The sequence below is a fragment of the Geospiza fortis genome, unplaced genomic scaffold (assembly GCF_000277835.1).
Source record: "Geospiza fortis unplaced genomic scaffold, GeoFor_1.0 scaffold186, whole genome shotgun sequence".
In the NCBI taxonomy this organism is placed as follows: Eukaryota; Metazoa; Chordata; class Aves; order Passeriformes; family Thraupidae; genus Geospiza; species Geospiza fortis.
The window spans coordinates 5,411,003-5,430,088 of record NW_005054331.1 but is presented as its reverse complement, the minus strand read 5'-3'; the positions used below and the strand labels follow the sequence as shown (position 1 = coordinate 5,430,088).

Sequence of the window (19,086 nt, the reverse complement as noted above, 5' to 3'; positions counted from 1 at the left end):
ATGAAATCAAGGCTATAGTTTATTTAACAGCTGTATGTAACTTCTTGAGATATCTCTGTGCAGATATCTTTTTTTGAGTACTTTCTTCAAATAGTTCTCTGTTACCCACTTCTGTGTTACCTAGTTCTGCTTGTTTGCTAGTCCAGTGTTGCTTAGCACAGAGCTGTAAAAAGACTTGCTCAAATTTGAAATTACATAAATTTGGGTTTATGGTGCCAGGAATTATAGGATAAAGGGTTGAGCTTCCTTAGTATTTTTAGCAAGACTATGTAGTATACATTTTTTATATATATGCACTCAGTGTACTATCTTTTAACAGTAGTCTAAATTTTTTACTGAATTAAGTAAAATATTTTGATTGGTCATGGTGTCATGTAAATTTTTAAGGGGATTTTTTTTTCCTTACTCGACGAAAGCAGTGAAAATGATTACTCATAGGTGGTGAGTGTAGTGCTACTAGTATCCCGTAAAACTTCCAAAGAAAAGGACAGAAATTGCTCTGAGACAATAACTCCTCTTTTCAGAAAATATTATTAACTTCCATTGAAGTCAGAATGAGGATGACTCTTTCTTAGACCATATTTCAACCACCAAACTGCCTGAAAAATACATAAAGGACAACTAAGCATAAGGACACTTTCTCTTTCAGAAAGACATTTAGCTGCAAATTGCTGGAAACTGGGAAAATGCTAGGGAAAGGATTGCTGGATGTCCATCTTATTCTTATGCTCTTCTGTAATAATCCAATAATAGCCAGTGTGATTGAAGCTCATGAATGATGAAGCTAGATGAGCTAGATGAAGCTGTGCTCTGATCCGATGCAGTTGATCCTGTGGTCTTGCAGTAAAACATCCATCTGTTCTTAACTTGTGATTCAGTAGCTGCATCTTGTATTGTAAGCCAAGGATGTACATCTGACTGAAGTCATGCATGTTGCAATGCTATATAATATATATATTTGATTATCCCAATGTCTTTAGAAAAAAAAAGTCCCCAAAATCTATTAATTTAAAATAGAAAATCAAAATCTGGAAAGACTAACGGTATCCCAAGCAGTCTTGTTGCATGGTAATATATGTTACCAAATACAACAGAGAGATAGATAGATAGCTAGATAGCTAGCTAGCTAGCTAGCTAGCTAGATAGATAGATAGATAGATATTTCTCTGCATTATGGTAATTACATTCTTGAATAGAAATGAGTCCTAGTCCAGTGGCTGTGCTCTAGAAAACAGGTATTTTAATTTTCCAATAAGATCTGCTCCTCATTGACTGAACAGCATGCATTCTGAAGGAGGCTAAATTAAAGTTGTCAAAGCAATCAACTGAACATGAAAAATATTCTAACTTTGAAGTGTCTGTGATAAATGTATGTTTCATGATACAGTGGAGTACTTTGACTGAGCTCTTCCTGGGTAAATAATACATCAACAGTCTGAAATGCAAACATGTAGAAGGGCCAGTGTGTTTCACAAAGTACAGGTCACCACTGACAAATCATCTGTCAAGTAAAATTAATTTTCCTTGCTGACTTTGAGGTTATAGTTATTAAAAATACAGCACTTACACAGTGGTAATGTAGAGTTATAATCAATATTAGTATAAAACTCAGAAAAGAGCTGTGAGGATGATTTTTCCTAGTCACTGAGGGTTTTTCCATTAGCTTGATTAGCTGTGATCTGAGAGCTATTTTTGTGAGTTCTGAGCCATACATAAGCAATGGAATTTAACCTTTAGATCATAGATACTAGATAGTGTTACTTAAATTCAAGCTGTCCCTGTTGATTTTGTTTTGTTTCTGTATATGTCATGAAAAATGTCTCTAAAAGCACTTTCAGAGAAATATTCAGCATCACCAAATATTATCATCCACAGTGCCCTCATCATCCAATGAGGCAGACTGCCAACAGAAGTTATAGATTTTATACAAAGCATCCATTTTTTTCAGAGTTTCATGAAAAAGATCATTTAAAATCTCTAATCCTTTGGAGTTGCCTTATAGTATAACTGAAATGCATGAGATAAACCAGAATCCTGCATACCTTTCTTGGAACCTAGGATGCTTCTCCCATAATAAATTTTAATTGTAGTAGTCTGCTGGATGTTTGGTGTAGTTTTTTCTTATACACCATCCTGTTCCTAGCTATCCTTATCTCCTCTCAGGGATACATGCATTAGTTAGTTTATTCACCAGAACACCTTGCCATGCTAACTGCTGTCACAATGTAGACAGGTAACGTTTTTATCTGCCTGAAATCATAAATATAAAAATTATATCCTATTTAGCTTTATACAAGGCTGAAAGCTTTAATTTAAAAAAAAAAGTTTTCAGTACTTACTGTAGCATCAATTTCTTTTCCAGCATTGCTAAACTTAACAGTCATCTTACCTAAATGATTCATTCTTTCATATTGCCTGCTCAGAAATTTTTTGGTCACTACTAGTCACTACTAAAATCCTCCACTTTTTGTTTCCTTAGCACCAGAAGTGTTTATGTTTAGCAATGTTTAACAGGTATTTATATATAAAAAAAAATTGTTTAAAATAGTCTGTTCATAATGATTCTCCTCAGACAAAAAAACCCAAAGAAAAATCAAGAAAAATTCATATTGTTAACAGTAGAAAAAATAAAATTGAGAGGCTCTTAAATTACTTAGCATTTAGAGCAGATCTGCCTTACAACAGGTTTGAAATCATGTGCCCTCTGATATCACAGATTCAGTCCATTCCAAACCCCACAATAAACATATTCAGAATCCAATTGGGAACAAGATGTCTTGTAGAAATTATCGTATAGCATACCAGATGGCATCTTTCTTGCAGACATCACTTCAATGTGCTTCTTCTGTTGCCTTGGAGAAGAAAGAGCCAAGTACTGCTATCTCTGTAAGAGACTTAAGTGTCAGTTCTCCCATATAGGAATGGATGCATCTTTTTGATTGTGGTATCACAGAAGGATTATCATGGAATTTTTGTCTTTAGAAATCACAGGAAAGCACGGTAGTGTGTAAGTGTGTTGAGGTGAGACCATCTCATACAGCCTGCAGGGTGTTTTCAATGTCAGCACCAGCTTTAGGCATAGGCAAAATGTAGGCACTGCCTGCAGCAGCACACTAGTGGGGCTGGCACTGAGTCATAGACTTAAAAAAATCAAGAGACAGCCTTTTAGTCTCAAAGCAGGAGCATCTGCTCTAGGTTCCCATTGCACTGGCAAGGACAAACTGCCCAAGCAGCCCCCCTGAGGTAAAACACCTGAACTGGCTAAAGATCTGGAGATCGTAAAGTGCTGCAAGTTCCCTAATCCAAACAGTCCTGGCTCTGTGCCTGCCTTTGCCTTGCTATAACCTTTGGTGGAAGGAGGAGGGAAGAAAAGCCTTGTAGATAACAGGATGCTTTAGCAATGAAACAATAGTCAGGGGTGAGGACTAGGCAGCAAGCTGACTGTTTCTCCTTGCTTTTTTTCCCCTTGCTGAGCTACCTTGTGTTGATGGGTTCAGCCTCGTAGTTATACTGGCAAAGGACAGAGTTGGAAAGAGTGCACAGTGGGACCAGCAGTGCTATAATCATCCAGGGCTGGAGCCATGGAGACAGTTAGACACAGTACCAACAGCTACATGAGGAAATGTGTCTGGGGAGCCACTCAGCAACTGAATTTTGCCTACACTGTTGCTAGGCATTGAGCCAAGCACTCATCACTGGCAGCATAGCTTCCATGCTGTTTATAGTAAGGTAAGGAAGAAGCAGTTCGACCATGAAACTAGTATATTGATTATTGTGTGCCTTTTTGTGGGCAGCAAATTTTTGGTGTTGGGGAACACAATGCAGTGACATTTGTGTCTCTGCATTTATAGGAAATACAGGAGCCAGTCATGCATAATCTGTTCAAAGGGATTATGCTTCACAAGATCTCTGATATCAATTTTTCTGCTTACAGGGGAAAGGGGAACACAGAATCAGAAATCCTTTTAAAAGAAGTTTATTAATTCTCAGTCAACTAAGAAAAAATCAGAAAGGATAGAATTCTCGTCTTATTTGAGATACCTTTGTTCTCAGTTTTCCCTCTGAAGATCTTGCCCAGCCTTTTGAATTTGCCTACACGGGGGAAGTCCCCTATAAACTTAGGCTTTTATTCTTTTATCCTTTTATCTCAGCTCAGCATAGCCTACCCTTCTTCATGCCTGGGCACTATCCTGAAGGGATTGTGATTAGTCTATATACAAAAATATTCCATTCATAGTAGAGAAAACTTTTCAAAATAGGGATGATTTGCAGACCTGTGTGAACAAATGCATTTCTATCTCCATCAGAGCTAGATTTCCTATCAGTTTGGCATACCTGCTTTCTCTGAGAGAAAATTAATCCTCCATTCATTTATTTGAAAAACATTTAGCAATGAGAAAACTACTAAAAGTTTCTTTGGCTACTGCGGGTTTACCAGTGCCTGGTGAGTGTTCAGTATTCTTTTCAAAGACATAATGAGCCTTTCACACTTTGTGTAGTAAATTTATCAAGTCAGTAAGAATACCTGGAATAACAGAAAATCTTATGAGAGACCTTAAGCAAGTTTCCAACTTCATGAAAGATATTCTATGCTTAACTAAAATTATTCTACAAAATTATTATGGACTTCGATTTGCATGAGATGTTTCAAAAATCCAGGCAGCAATATCAAAGTGAAAGGTCATCCAGTTTTAGTCCAAGGACTAGTCAGATTAGAGTTGAAACTCTTAAAATATTGTTAATTCTATATATTTAGAATCTGTCCTGTGAATGGTCAGGGACCTTCTGTGTAGCACTGGAAGAGACATTGTATTATATGTGTTGGTCAGACTGTAGGTTTGGTTTTCTATGAAACAATTATCTGCCATAGTACTATCAGTTCCATATTATCCCCTTGACAAACATCTATAATTTCCTCATGCCTGGAATTGCATTCCTCCGTTGAGATGGTCATTGCTCGAGATGCACAATGGGTAAGAAAAACAAAAAAGTAATTAATTTGCTCAATAAATGAAGCACCACTGACAGGATTCCTTCTGGAATTGTACCCTGAGTAGACCTATTTCCTGCCTTTTTTTGCTAAGTCCTTTCATATGGTTATGAAAAACAAAAGTTTAGTAAACATTCCTTTCAGAACAAAGGAATAAAATATTTCCATCTTGAGAGAATCTGTCTCAAAGATGAAATGTAGATATAAAATAAATCATGAGATATTTGGTTTCTTATGCAGAAAATGAATTTTCCACTCATTTAAAATTCATAATCTTTTTTTTTTCCATTTATAGTTGATAAAATTTAAATCCTCTCTAGAAATTGTGCAAATCTTATGTCTACTTGCTATCATTCACATTTTTGTAAGAAAGGATATAAACTTACAATTTTATTATTTTAATTATTCATTTGAAATGGTGACCTTTTCAATTTCAATTATTATATGTCGGCATGAAGGTTTTCTTGTGTCTTAAATTTTACAGTTGAAGAAATCATGCAGATAATCTAATTACTTTGACTAAAATTGTTGTGCCTTTTATGTCTTTTACTGTACTACATGAGAGAAGCTGTGAAATATATTCATTATTGATTAATTAAAGGGTTTTGCTATTATATAAGCAGAGATGCAGACCACTACCTATCTTACATTAAAGGGGGAAAGGCGAAGGCATAGTAAACCATGCCATGGGCTATGCTTTAAGCACCATGTTTCTTAATGTCTTGTGAAATGTAAATGTAAAAATCTACAACAAATAGATATGTAAAGCGTAGCTGGTATGAAGATTCTATTCAGATTTAAGTGCTCTAGGTTGCTTTTGAATCTTGCTATTTTCTGCATTTGTTTTGACTGCTCTCATCACTCAAGATTGACGCTTGGATGGGTGTGTAGGAGGAAGCAGCAGCAGCAGGCTTACAGCTTGCAGACAAAAAAAAAATCTGCCTTATCTGATGGCTATTATTGAAAATGCGAGGTGTAGCCTAGGCTGGGTAATGAAGGGGAGCGAGCGAGGGGGAGCAAGAAGCATGGAGCTGCATACTGATGAGTGTAGGAGTACTTGATAAAAAGAATTCTTGCTGCTGGCAGTGCATTGCTCATTGTGGAGTATTCCAACAATCACATATAACGGAGAGCAGCTTAGCTGACAGCTTGATATGCCTTTTTTTTTTTTTCTCTACTGTATGACGTACTGGTCTGTAGTAAAGATTAATAACCAAGAAATGTAGAGCTGCGATCAGACCTTACGTTATATACTGCCCTGAAAACTATGTTTTACTTCTGACTTTTCTGTTTGCTGAAAACATTAATCTGTCAAGCTGGCGGGCTCGTTCGATACCAACTTTTCCAGGAACACGATGTGGCAATGCCACCTCTCAGCCCAGGACTACCGCTATTATCCAGTGGATGGTTATTCGTTGCTTAAACGCCTCCCTCTTCACCCTCCTACAGGACCCCGATGCCCTGTCCAGACAGTGGGACAATGGTTGGAAAATATTGGGCTACCTCAGTATGAAAACCACTTGCTGGCTAATGGATTTGACAATGTGCAATTCATGGTAAGAAATCTTCCGTGCCTAGCTGTGCATATACACTGTAGCTGCCTTTTTTGTCTGTCTCGTATGTGCTCGTAAAACCTTAGAGCTATTCTGCATTGCACTAAGATCTGTTTAGTGTTTCACTTTCCTATATGTAGCTGAATTAATATATAAACTGCCTTTTTATAAACTTCCAGACTGTACACATTACAAAAGAGTCTAGCCTGAAATTTGGTAAAATAAAAACTGAGTATTAATGTTCTTTCTCTCCCTCATCAATCCTCCGATTAAAGGAGAAAAAGGCACAGTTCTTTTAATCCATTGCAGAATTTTCATAGTATTAAAAAGCTGCAAACACCCCTTTCTGCAGTGCCTCACATTGTTACTTTTATTTCATCATTAACTTGTAATGATAATTAAAGAACATGCAATGCCATTCTTGTCTTGAGAGGTATTTTCATAACAGAAAATTATTTAATGAAATGCACTCTCTCTGCAAGTAATTCTGGATGTCTCGGTTAAATATTTTTGCATCTTAGATAATCAGACTGTGGGATTCACTTGTTGAAACTTATGCCCTGAGAGAAAAAGTAATGCATTCCTATTAATTGTTCCATTTTAATGTTTTAACTCTAGGCATTTATCAGGAATGTTTGAAAGAAATGAAATTTTAGTTAGGTCAGGATTTACAATATCACCATGTGGTGTAAAGTAACAGACCTGTCATGCACAAACTTTCCATTGAAATGAATATTGACAGTAAAGAGAGAAGCTTACTTGTAAAGCTGTTATATAATCACTTCTCTACCTCCTTCAGTATTCCTCCTACTTGAGCCTCTTCCAAAAATCCCAACTGCATTTCTTAAAAAGTATCAGGTCTTAAAAAATATTTTAAAATACCTTTAAAATATATTTTAAGTATCCATGCATATCTTGGAACAATTCTAACTTTTCATAACTTCTATCTGCCATATATGAAACAGAAGTGAAATGGCATGAATATTATATCTGTAAAATCATCACATGAGTTGTGTCCTTCCTCTTTACATTATTTTGCCAACATTATTATATGCCTTTGGACTACTGATCAAAAAATTAGGAGATATATCTCTGCCATTTCCACATTACAATAGAGTAGACATTTCTTCCTGTTTTTTATGGCTACCATGTGATCATTTGCTTAGATCAGTAAACATCATTGTCATCAGCACCTTTAAAAATTCTTTAAAAGAAAGCTATGCTGTCTGCCCAGCAATATAGGGAAGAAAAAAAAAAGTGTATCATGCTGCAGTTTCCCAAAATGTAACTACATATTCTTATATATGTTGTAGCATTAGTTACATAAGTAGGTGATCATTTTGTCTTAAAGAGGTTACAAAAGGAAACTGTTCACAAGAGGCTGTAGGTGGCATAACAAATGCAGAGGGGTGCACCTACCGCAGGTAAATTATGAGCACCCGAGAAGTCAAATAACTGCCCTGGAGGGCTTTTCAGTCATATCCTGGCTCTGGAGGGGCCTGAACCATGGTCTCGGGGAATTTATGTGACTTTCCTACCTCTCTTATTACTGTACTTATATAAACATACAAATTACATAGAAGATTTTGTTATGCAATGTGCAAGTCAAACTTCTAATGTATCAGGCAGATAAAGTTTTGCCTGCATACTTCTCTGTTAGCCAGTGTTTTCTGGTAATTTTAAGCCTTTTCTGATATATTACAGATGAAATACGTAATTACTCTTAATATTAGCTGAGGTAGCATGCCTTGAATGGAAGATTAGACTCATAAATCCTCTAACAATAAAAGAGCTGTGAAATTGTGTTGTAATTAAAAAAATGTATAATTTCAGTAGTTTTATAATTTCCAATTTATTCATTTCACCATTCATCATGCTTTTGCATATTTCAGTTTTTGTCTGTGCCAGAAATCAAATATTTTCTATATTTTTATTGGAAAAACACCACTGATTTCTTTTTATATCACTCATTTGAATACATCAGCATTATGTAAGAAAAGCCTCTCTTGAAAAATTTTAAACGAGTGATTTAAAAGCTCTTTTTCATCCCAGCCAAAATATTAAAGGGAAAATTAAACTTAGAAAGTACATAGGAAAATGAGAGCAGAAACACCTACTATGCTAAGAGAAAAAATTCAGATAATGCCAAACTTAGTATATTGTATTCTTCCTTAATATGACAGAACAGCTTTACCTTTATTACAGCAGTTTACATATTAAACTAGAGTTCAAAATCTTATTAACTTAAATGGTTCAGATAGATTATCTGCTTTACATTGAAGAAGTCTAATAGTTCAATGCAGTAAAAATCAGTTAAGACATATTTCTTATTCATTCTGTACTATATTCCTGCTTTTGTTTTTTCTGGAAGCACAGTCTGACCTGCATTTATTCATTCTGTTGCCTAAGCAACAACCATCACACTCCTATTAAGTATGATTTAGTAGTACAGGTCTTACTAGCTGTTCAGAATAGAAAAGGGAATATCACAATGTTATCATTAATGTCCATGGAATAACGTTCATCTGAGAACAAATATATCCCATATATATTGTTCTCAACTGCAAAATTCTATTAATTAAATTAGCATTTTAATAAAAAGGTGATTTTCTGATAAAAAGATTTCATGGTTAATAATTCATTAGATCATGGAAATTAACTCATTGTGTTTAGTCTCCCTTGGGCATTAGGAAAGTTACTCACTAGACTGTGGTTAGAATTATGAATATTTGTTTATCTTACCTGAAGTATGTGAACTTCATATGAAGAAACAGCTGGATTCCTCTTAACTTTACAGTATAAATATTTTTCAGTACTTTATCAATATATGCTTTAAAAATGCATTGAAACATAGTATTTAGAAAATTAGTGTTTTTTCATTAAATACTTTAATTCTACTTACAGCATGTTTGTGCACATAGCACGTGCAGCTCCTACCCACTGTTAGGGTCGTTTAAGAATGACACTTCCATAATTTTTAGTAGGCCCCAGGCAGATTCAGTCCCAAGTCTTCGTTCACATGTGCTTGAATATGTGTATGGATACACAATCATCATTAAATTTGATAATTTGTTGTGTAATAGGCTGCAGTGTCCTCCAGATGTAGAAATTTGTAGTGACTTTGTGCAGATACTCTGTATTTGTAGATGCAGATGATACTACAGTTTCTTAATGTGAAGGCCACTTCGCAAGTAAACCAATTCCAAAGTGAAGAAAACAATTAAACCAGTCATAAATCAGAGTATATGAATTAGATGTAAACAATAACAAAACCTATGCATCTTTTTGATGCATAGGTGCAATGGATAACCCTGGGACAAGCTATAATTTTATACAGACTTGCAGGCCTACATCACTTAGTATGCTGAGAAAAAAAAAAGTTGACTTGCAGAGAAACAGATGTAAATATATAAATGTGCGAGGTCACTAAAAGCTCTCATGTAGTTTTCTACAACTGTGAAACTTCATCAAACACTCCATTCTGCATTCAGAGATAAAAGCAGTTCAATCAAATCATTGCCCAGTGGGGACTAGTTCTGATTAAGGGCTGTATATAAGGACTATCTATTTGTAGGTTGTCCTAATAATTTAAAATATTCTGAAGTTTTATCGCTTATTATTGCAATTTGATGAAAAAAAAGTCTCTTAAAAATTATGATAAAACACACAATGACAGAAACAGGGACCAGCATTCAAAGTGAGTTAACAGAAAATACGAAGCATTTTATTATATCTTCGGCATTCTAAAATATTGTTCACTATCAACAGTTAATATTTGCTTTACACTCTAGGCTTTCATAGCTACTTTTAAAAGACGTGCGTCTCTACCGCTCCAAGTACTTATGTGGCTTGCATTGCCTAATGGTCTAAGTATTGCATAAATGGTTTGGTTTTTTTTTTTTTTTTAATTCTCTCTTTTCCCCTGTTGGGAAATTGAGACATAGAGTCACTGCGGGGTGGGATTTAAAACTCTTATGCATTTGATACAAAAGGCACTAATTCTCAAAATGCCTGCTGACATAATGTTTAACAGATCAAGTCAGTTGCTTAAATGTGGGTGTCTAGTACCATTGAAATACCATAGGGAACCCAGGAGATCTAGGCAAGGTTGACAGATATTGCTGAGGACCAGAGACAACCAGGCCCTTCATGATTATGAAGTTCAGGTGGGATATCACCCAACCCGTCAGACAGCTGTAGAGTCCTGATGCTTTGACAGCTGAAATGAATCTTAAATTACACAGAGTTTGTGACGTCTAGAAAATGAACATAGATGTCTTGAGTTTTCACTTATTTGCATATGCATGTCTTTACCTTCTAATTATTTTCTGTGTTTGTATTCATCCTGTGAACTTAACCTGCAAAAGTATTTACCAGGTTTCTCACTGCTGGACATGATCTACCTTCTCAGTTTCCCTTAGCTGAGTGCTTTGGATGTAGTTTTGAGTTAAATTTTGGTTTTTCTTTCTCCCTTCCTCTCTGTCTCTTTCTTTCTTTGTTTCTTTTCTTTCACTTTTTCACTAGTTCTGGAGGTTGATTAGCTGAAGTTTATCTGAAACTCTCTTCTCTCAGGTGTCTTTCCTGGGAATTGCTCCTCTGGAATATACAGTAGTTCTTCTTGCCTTTAATCTCTTTTGAGGATCTTAAACTCTGTCAAGTACAGAGGACAGAAGCAATTTTATTTCCTTAGCGTGAAATGCACCTAAAAGAAAATCTCTATGTACATTAACTCCAAGTCCTGTATTTGTGGAGACCACCAGATCTTTTCATCAAAAATATCTAGGGCAGAGATTGATTATTTAGGCATTAGATGAAAGCTAAAAAAGAGTCCGTCAGTCTGCCAACACCTTTCTTAAATTGACCATGGTGATGAAAAAGAGGCCAATTTTAGACAAGGGTTCTAGTCTGTAGTGACCTTGGTGACTTGCAGAAGCCAACTCCTAACAAGCAAGTCAACCCCTGCAGCATCCAGGCTGTCAGCTCTCCAGGCCTGTAATGGCTACTGCTGGGACTCATTGGGAAATTTGTACAAACCTAAGATTTAGAGAACATTGTCTGTGTGTATTTTACCCAGAAATTAAGAACTGTTTAAGGCAACCTTAAAACTGGCAGTTGATAAGTTGGTGATACACAGCAAGCCATACTTTTAGCTGTGTCCCACTGATGCTGGAATAAGCTGTGGTTTACTACACATCTAATAAAGTCTTAGAATGTATTCCTGGAGCCACAAGTTTTGGTCTCCTTAGCAAGGCCTCACTGTCATACCCAGGACTTTCTTTTAGTTTCATGGCAGACCTACAGAACTTAACATTAAAAATATGGAGCTCCTTTCAGTATCAGTGTACCATTGGTTGTTTTACATGAGTAATGTGACTCTGTCATTCTGGTGTCTTCTGAGTCTTCCTCTCCTTCACCCCAGTAACCTTTGAATCTGTAGGTCCTCAAGCAGGCCACCTTTACCCTTAGTTCAAAGAGAACGAGGCAGATTTAAAATTCAAATATAGACAATTACATGTCTATTTACACATCAGTAGATGTTTAGAACTCAGTTCAGTTGCCCTCATATTGAAATTGAGATGTCTGGGACATCTGTGTAGGCTTGGACTTTACTAGCAATACCTGTCTGGAGTTTCAATCAGATTCCAGGCAATGTACATTTGCAGCACCTCAGATGACTCTAAATTCATTTCTGTGGTTGACTAAGTGAAGCACCTAATCAGACATTAAAGCCAATGGAGCACAGAATGCAATTTAGCTGGGTGGCTGAATAACTATTAGGGTAGTTATTTGAGGATAAATTAAAGCAGAGTCATCTGATCAGCTGAACCACTCTCTAAGCTCTATTGATGGTTTTGTACTTGATCTCCTTAAGCTATAATGTAGACACAAAATTTATGATGGTTGAGTTTGGGCTAGAATCCATACAGAGTTCACTGAAAACAAAACACAAATTATTTTTATTAGAGCTTTTTCTCCTCCCTCGGAACATCTAGCCCTGAGGCTCCAAGATCTTTTTCATCCTAGTAGGAATTCTTACTATAGAAACTGCAAATTAGAGCTCAGGTGGGTGCCAGAGTTGAAGATTGTGCCTGTCACCCTGCAACAGCAGTGAGTCTAACAAATAATCCCATTCCATTCCTGTTAATGCTTCTGTCATGGTATTCCTCAAGCTAGTCAAGAGACAGAAGGGCTTATTAATGTACTACCCAGTATTGCATGTGTAAATAATAACTTGCACTGTCATTCTCTCTTGAGGTCTCTGGCAAGTTGGCATCATCCTGTGTGAGTGCATGCAGCCATGGAGGAGAGGCAGTGCTCATTCCCCAGTGGGAAGGGAGTTTAGAGGAGTCTGCTTCATGTTTTTATATCTATATGTGTAATGTGTGTGTGCAAAAAACACGGCACTGCAAGCTGGGGACTGATCTTGCACTGGATAAAGGACTTTATGAAAGTTTTGGCAATAATGATTGCTCAACAGGGAGACAAATTTTTTGTGTGTTTTACTTGAATGGTTGGTTCATGAGAAACACACCTCCAAACAGACTGTTGGCTTCATTAAGACATCCTGGGTATGGTGGATCCCTTGAGAGCCAGAGGGAGTATGTTTTCATCTAAACCTGTCTAAGCAATTGTATCTTGAAGGTATAATCAGGAATGGGTCCATCTGCCTGTATGCTACATTCTGTTAAGTTAACCTTTAGGCGAGGGTTTCTCTGGTTTTTCTGGAATATTTGGCCATCTTCAATTAAATGTTGTTCCACGCAAGGTTGTACATACCAGGCAGAGAGACAGGACCTTGGGCTGCACTCCTGGTCAACAATCCAGGTGCCAGTATCTTGAGTGGAATGTCTTTTTCACTATTTCATGGTATATATCTGTGAATACGATACACAAGGACTGGAATTAGTCCCATCTGTTCTAACAATATGTTAAATGTTAATGTTAAACAGTGTGTTTAAGCTAAAAGCCTGCCTAGTGCAGAGGGTGGCCTGATTTTGATGTACAAACACTGATGAGCTGTATTTTGAGACTACATATGTGAGGAATTGGCTATTGGCCCTAAATGCAACTTTATGATAAACTAGTCACCAGTATTTAATCTGAAAGCTAGTTTGATAAAGTGGATGAAAACTCTAATAACCAGAATGAAGCATGATCTTTTAGTAACTCATAAAATAACAGGTGTAATGCTCGTAAAATGTTCTTGCTATATATTTATGTAAGGCCAAAACCTTCCAGCTGATTATGTTGACCAAAAGGGACAATGGTAAATCTTCAAGAATTAGAAATGTTTGTGTATAGAGTGATGTGTATGATGATGTTATTGATAACTGATGAAAGTTATGGAAAACTTGACAGGATATACACATTCCTTAAAGTAACAGAAAATTTAAAGTTTAAGAAGACAAAAAGTCTAAGAGGTTTTATGCTTCAGGGAAGAAAGCTGAAGATTCACAGGACAATCAGTTTTTAGTTCTATTTACAGTTTTAAAACTAATGTCCTGTATGTAATAAGAAGTTACAGCTTATTCATGGTTATTCCATATGGGAATACTTTTTAATAAAATTAAATTTAAAAAAAAAAAACAGAATGAAAGAAATTCTCAAAGCAACATAGTATATGGTTGTGTGTGTTACTGGATTAGAACAACATTGTCCAACAAGAAGCAATTAAATGGAATCTGGAACAGTAGATAAATTTCAAACAATGACAGACTTCCCTGACTAAGTTAAAGGACAGAGCAGTACAGAGGGGCTTGATTATAGATAATGGCTTGATTACAGATAATGGCATGGTGGGACTCTGAAGGAGTTTTCAGGGAAAGATTAATGACTACAAAGAGATAGCTGGAAATAAGCATGATTCTTGGGCATGTTATCCTTTTTGAAGGAAGACCGGATGAGGTGAGAAAATCTCGGGGAGTTACATGAACAAGTATTAATGCTGATCAAAAAATAGAAACAATATAAGATAAAGAAAGAATGCATCGTGAAAGAGCAGATAAATAATCACAATACAAAATGGAAAAAAGAAATAAGAGAGAAAACGGAATGTCACTAACTGTGTGAGTAGAATGCCTTCAGAGAAATTTTTATCAATATGCTAAAGCTAAAAGGTCTACTTAAAAAGCTACAACCACTGCTGGAATTAGATAAAATTCATTTTAGTTTTGCATTAAGAACAAAATATAATTGATCAAGTACAGTGTTAATGAAAACCACTGAGAAATTGGAGGAATAGAGTGAAAATAATCATATTGCAAACAGAAAAAAGAGTACTTGGTTAATTAGAATATCTGAATCATCTAGGTTAGGTGATATTTGATGAAGAGTTCTAAGAAACTGAAGAGAAAATACCAAATCATTTAGCAATCAATTTTGAGAACTTCTGGAGAATGAATAAATTATTAGAGGACAACTAAAATATAGATGTAGTACTAATATGTATGTCAGATCACAGGATTTGTCCTCAGGATAGATTTCCAACCTCTTGGGCTGTTTGTCTTCAACCATTCACCATACAACCTTTGCCTAAATCAGGGGGGAAATGTATGGTGGTGTTACTGGTAACAGAAAATTACTGTCATTAGCACTGACTGTGGTGGAGTGAAAATGGAGAAGTATATGGAATACTGCAATGGGATGTAATGGGAAGAGAATAAAGCTAAATGAAGTAACTCAGCAGTTGGGAGCTGAACTATTTAAAGGGAACCAGTAAAGAAACAGATGTACTGTATAACACATTGTGCCCTGCATCATTTTGATGAGAAATTATTTTCTGTCAGAACCCGTTAAAATTCCGGTAAGGGAGACAAGTTTAATTTTGCTAGTAAAATTACAGCTACCTTTTAAAAGCTGTTTTAGAGTGATGTACCAGAATTGCCATGCAAGCAAGCCATTCCTGGTACAGTTTGCCTAACTGCTTCTAAATTTCCTGGGTGTCTAAATTTACTGTCCTTCAGTTTGAAAATCTTTTGTTTTCCCAAATATTGGTGAATGTTTTGCCTTGTTTATGGTATCAACACTCCAGCATCTGTTTTAACCTTGGCATGACACCCATGTAGCCTTTATCGCCATGCTGTCCTTTCTGTCTGTTCACACACACACACTCACATTTGTACATACACATATTACACAAAAAGGTAATTCATTACAAGGAAATATTCCACATGCTTAGAAATAAAGAACTGGAGAGTTACAGTACCTAGGTGACCTTAGTTCACCCCTCACATTCACAAGCCTTATGATAGAGTCTTCAATCACAGGTTTCTTTACTAATTTTTCCCCTCAAAATTCCTTTCTCATTAAGTGTATTGAGATTTGAGTATGCATAGGAACATACTTCAAAGAACTATCAGTTAAAATAAAACCTTTTGTTATTTTTCTAATACTATGTTGCTTGAATTTTATGACCTTAGCCCAGTAGTCATTTAAAACAACAATGAGACCCCCTAAACTACCTTTTTTTCTCATTCAGAAGTGATGTACATTTGCATAGTGTTGTTAATCTGGAACATTGGAAAAAAATACCTGTATTTCTGAGCATGCATTTACATTTTAGAAACTGGGTTATAAAGAGTTAGAAAACATAAAATTATAGTACATCAGGTTATAACTTTAGAAAATTGAAAATAATTATGTGCAATTATAAACACTTTTGTCACAATTTTTTTCAAAAGCTGAGAACTGTGCACCAGAAGTCACCTCCAAAAACTTTGCCTGTGCTTCACATGGGTCAAAGCACAAGCTCAGTTATAAGAAACTTTGCACAGGACAAAATATGGATTCTTAAATCTGCTGAAAGTAAGGTAAATGCCCAGTGTAGACAAAGCCTAAAACTATGATTTGATTCCACATATGCATAATTGATTGAATTAACAGAAAGCTTGTGTCCATTGTAAGTACAAGGTCACACATGAAATTCACATCTGTTTTCTGGTCTTGTTCTTAGCCCAATCCAGATTGAAATATATTTTCAGCAAAACAAGAAATACAAATACTACTTTAATCCCTAAATAATGTACTTCTGTAGTCTTTAAAACTCTGTATTAAACACTTCAAGCATTTTCTTCACTATGGAACATGTTTTATTCTGTATCTTTTCCATTAAACCTCGATTATTGTGCGTGTGGGATAAAATCTCCATACAGCAATATGCTGTATTTACTTTGGAGTGGCTAGTACTGATGAAACTGAAGGCACATGCACTTGTTGCAAATGCAACCCGACTTAACTGAAACCTCATATTTCAGATGTTTATTGCTCTTATCTTATGCAGTATTTTATTAAATTATTGGAAATGGAAATCTTGAATAACATTATTGATGGGAACATCAATGGGTTAAATTTGCAAGATGTACCATACCTGCTCTAGATTTTTGTTGAAAGTCTTTGATTAGATAATAATTATTTGAATATGTTTTGGTCCAAAGTCTATACCTAGATGGAAGTTTTGACATATAAAAGCCAAAGAATTTGTCCAGGTGACAGAAATGGGGGGGTTAGATTACTGTAAATAGAAGTGAATAAACATTAAAAACTAGAATACCATGAATAAAAATACACTGGATAAATACCTATCAAATGGCCTTCCATGTATAAATCTCAAATGGTATTTTCTCTGAATGCCTACTTAGCAGCCAAAAATTAGCAAAGAGTGGCCCCTTTGTGCACTATCCCCCTTTGCAGTCACAAAGAAGGGGAAAAATTCTGTGTGTTATTCACTGGTATCTTACAGCTTACACTAAGAAAAAGTATGTTATTTGTTGAAGCTGGTTACAGCTCTTCGATCTCTGAAATGATTGATAGCTTCTGTTCTTCAGAACTATTCAGAACTATTTCCCAGCTTTTTCACTTTTTGAGGTTCATTCTCTCCAAACAGCTCTCCTTTTAATCACATAGAAAGGCAACTTCTTGAAGTAAGTTAAGATGGTGTTTAAAAAGAAATAGCAGTTCTTAGCTGCTATGCTACATTAGGATAAAAGATTGCACAACTGAGTTGGTTTTTAGCCTTGATCCATTTTTAAATATAGTATGAATATTATAGCCTTGTTAGCTTCTCTGAACTCCCTAGGCATCCCTCTTGTTGCCAGAAAGGAATTACAAATTCACAATGCAAGTTATTTTATTTTGTTTTCCATCTCCCTTGGAATTTGGAAGTGTGTCTGTTCTGTCCATGAGCTTTTTATTTCCTGACATTCTGATTTTTAAGTACTTTTTTTATTGCCTATAGAAATAGTAGATCTTCGCTTTCTGCTCAGAAAAATAACTTTATGTAGCAGTGGAGTGGAATATTATACCAAAGAACCAACATACCAACAAATCTATGACTCTCAGTAATACCAAGCTTTTTGTCAGAAAATTCTGCTCTCACTGCTTGTATGGTTGATTTCCCTCTATCTCCTAACTCTGCTTTAAATATATGTTTGTTTAAAAAGCATTCTGATTTCCCTCATTCTTCAAAAATAAGAAATGGAGACTCAGGGGAAAAGAGAATAAAGAAAAAACTTGCTAGGACATGCAGAAGCAGCCTGGTCCATGGAGAATCCATAGGACCATATATCTAAGGGTCTTCTCTGAGGTCAGCTTTTGATTTGAATTATGAATTTGGAGAAAATGCCTCTCTATTCCCTTAGCTGGTGGAGGGAAATTACATAACTTTGCTGGCCTACATATAGGAAATCAAGAGAGGATCCTGGGATAGAAATATCTGTGTATTTTGAGCTGTCTTATGGATAATTATCTTCTTGTGTCTGACTTTTGACATGCAGATTTCTAAGTAGCTTTAGTTGGGAAGAACACTTTCTCAGGAAGGAGTCAGAGGTAGCCAGATTACCTAAAGAATCAAACAAGCATTTAATAGCTAATTTAATAATTTTTTTAAATTAATCAGGAACTTTTTTTTTCTGTGTATGAGCTTCCTAAATGTAATTTATCATTATTTTAATCTTTAAGTCATGAATTTTATTCCATAAACCAAACTCATGGCAGAAACAGTTTCTTAACATTCCTCTTGTCTCCCCTGGAGCTGCCTGGCTAGCAGCTACCACTCTTCCTTTCTATTTAGTTCTGAGGTTCTCTACATCTGACCCCTGCCCCCAAAATTAATTTGGTTTCTGAGATCTCTTTCTCCTCACCATTCCTGCAGGCTGGACTCTTCTTGTGCTGCCTATGTCCTCCTTTTCTCCATTTCCTCTTTCCTAAGTAGAAATTACCATATTTCTTTTCTTTGGTCTCTAAATAAAAGGAGGGAGGGACCTTCCAAAATGGTCCAAAGGAGGGAGGAACCTTCCTTCCAAAGAGAGGAAGAGAAGACAGGAAGGAGAGGAAAAAAAGAGATGAAATAACTAAAAACAAAGAGGGGGACAGAAAATGTCTGCTTCACATCCATGTTCTACTGACCTAAACCATTTTTACTTTATTTGAAAAGCAGTGGGACATTTAACTGGATGGTTTTCACAGTGATGTTCTTGTCACTTGCACCTCAAACCCAACAGAGTCAATGCTGAGTGAAAAACAACTTCCTTGTCTGGGCTTAGGATG

General features: G+C 35.9%; 1 protein-coding gene across 6 annotated transcripts in view; it reads left to right on the top strand.

The window, feature by feature from the left end:
• The window catches only part of ANKS1B (ankyrin repeat and sterile alpha motif domain containing 1B), a 409,286-nt gene that overhangs the window by 211,242 nt on the left and 178,958 nt on the right, over positions 1-19,086 (top strand). For 4 of the 6 annotated variants that reach the window (XM_031057572.1, XM_031057571.1, XM_031057573.1 and 1 more), the window contains one exon: positions 6,440-6,546. In XM_031057572.1, coding sequence (XP_030913432.1) covers positions 6,440-6,546 — 107 coding nt within the window. Of the gene's footprint in view, positions 1-6,082; positions 6,547-19,086 lie in introns of those variants that run through there. The other 2 variants (XM_031057575.1, XM_031057576.1) reach the window with 2 other exon arrangements.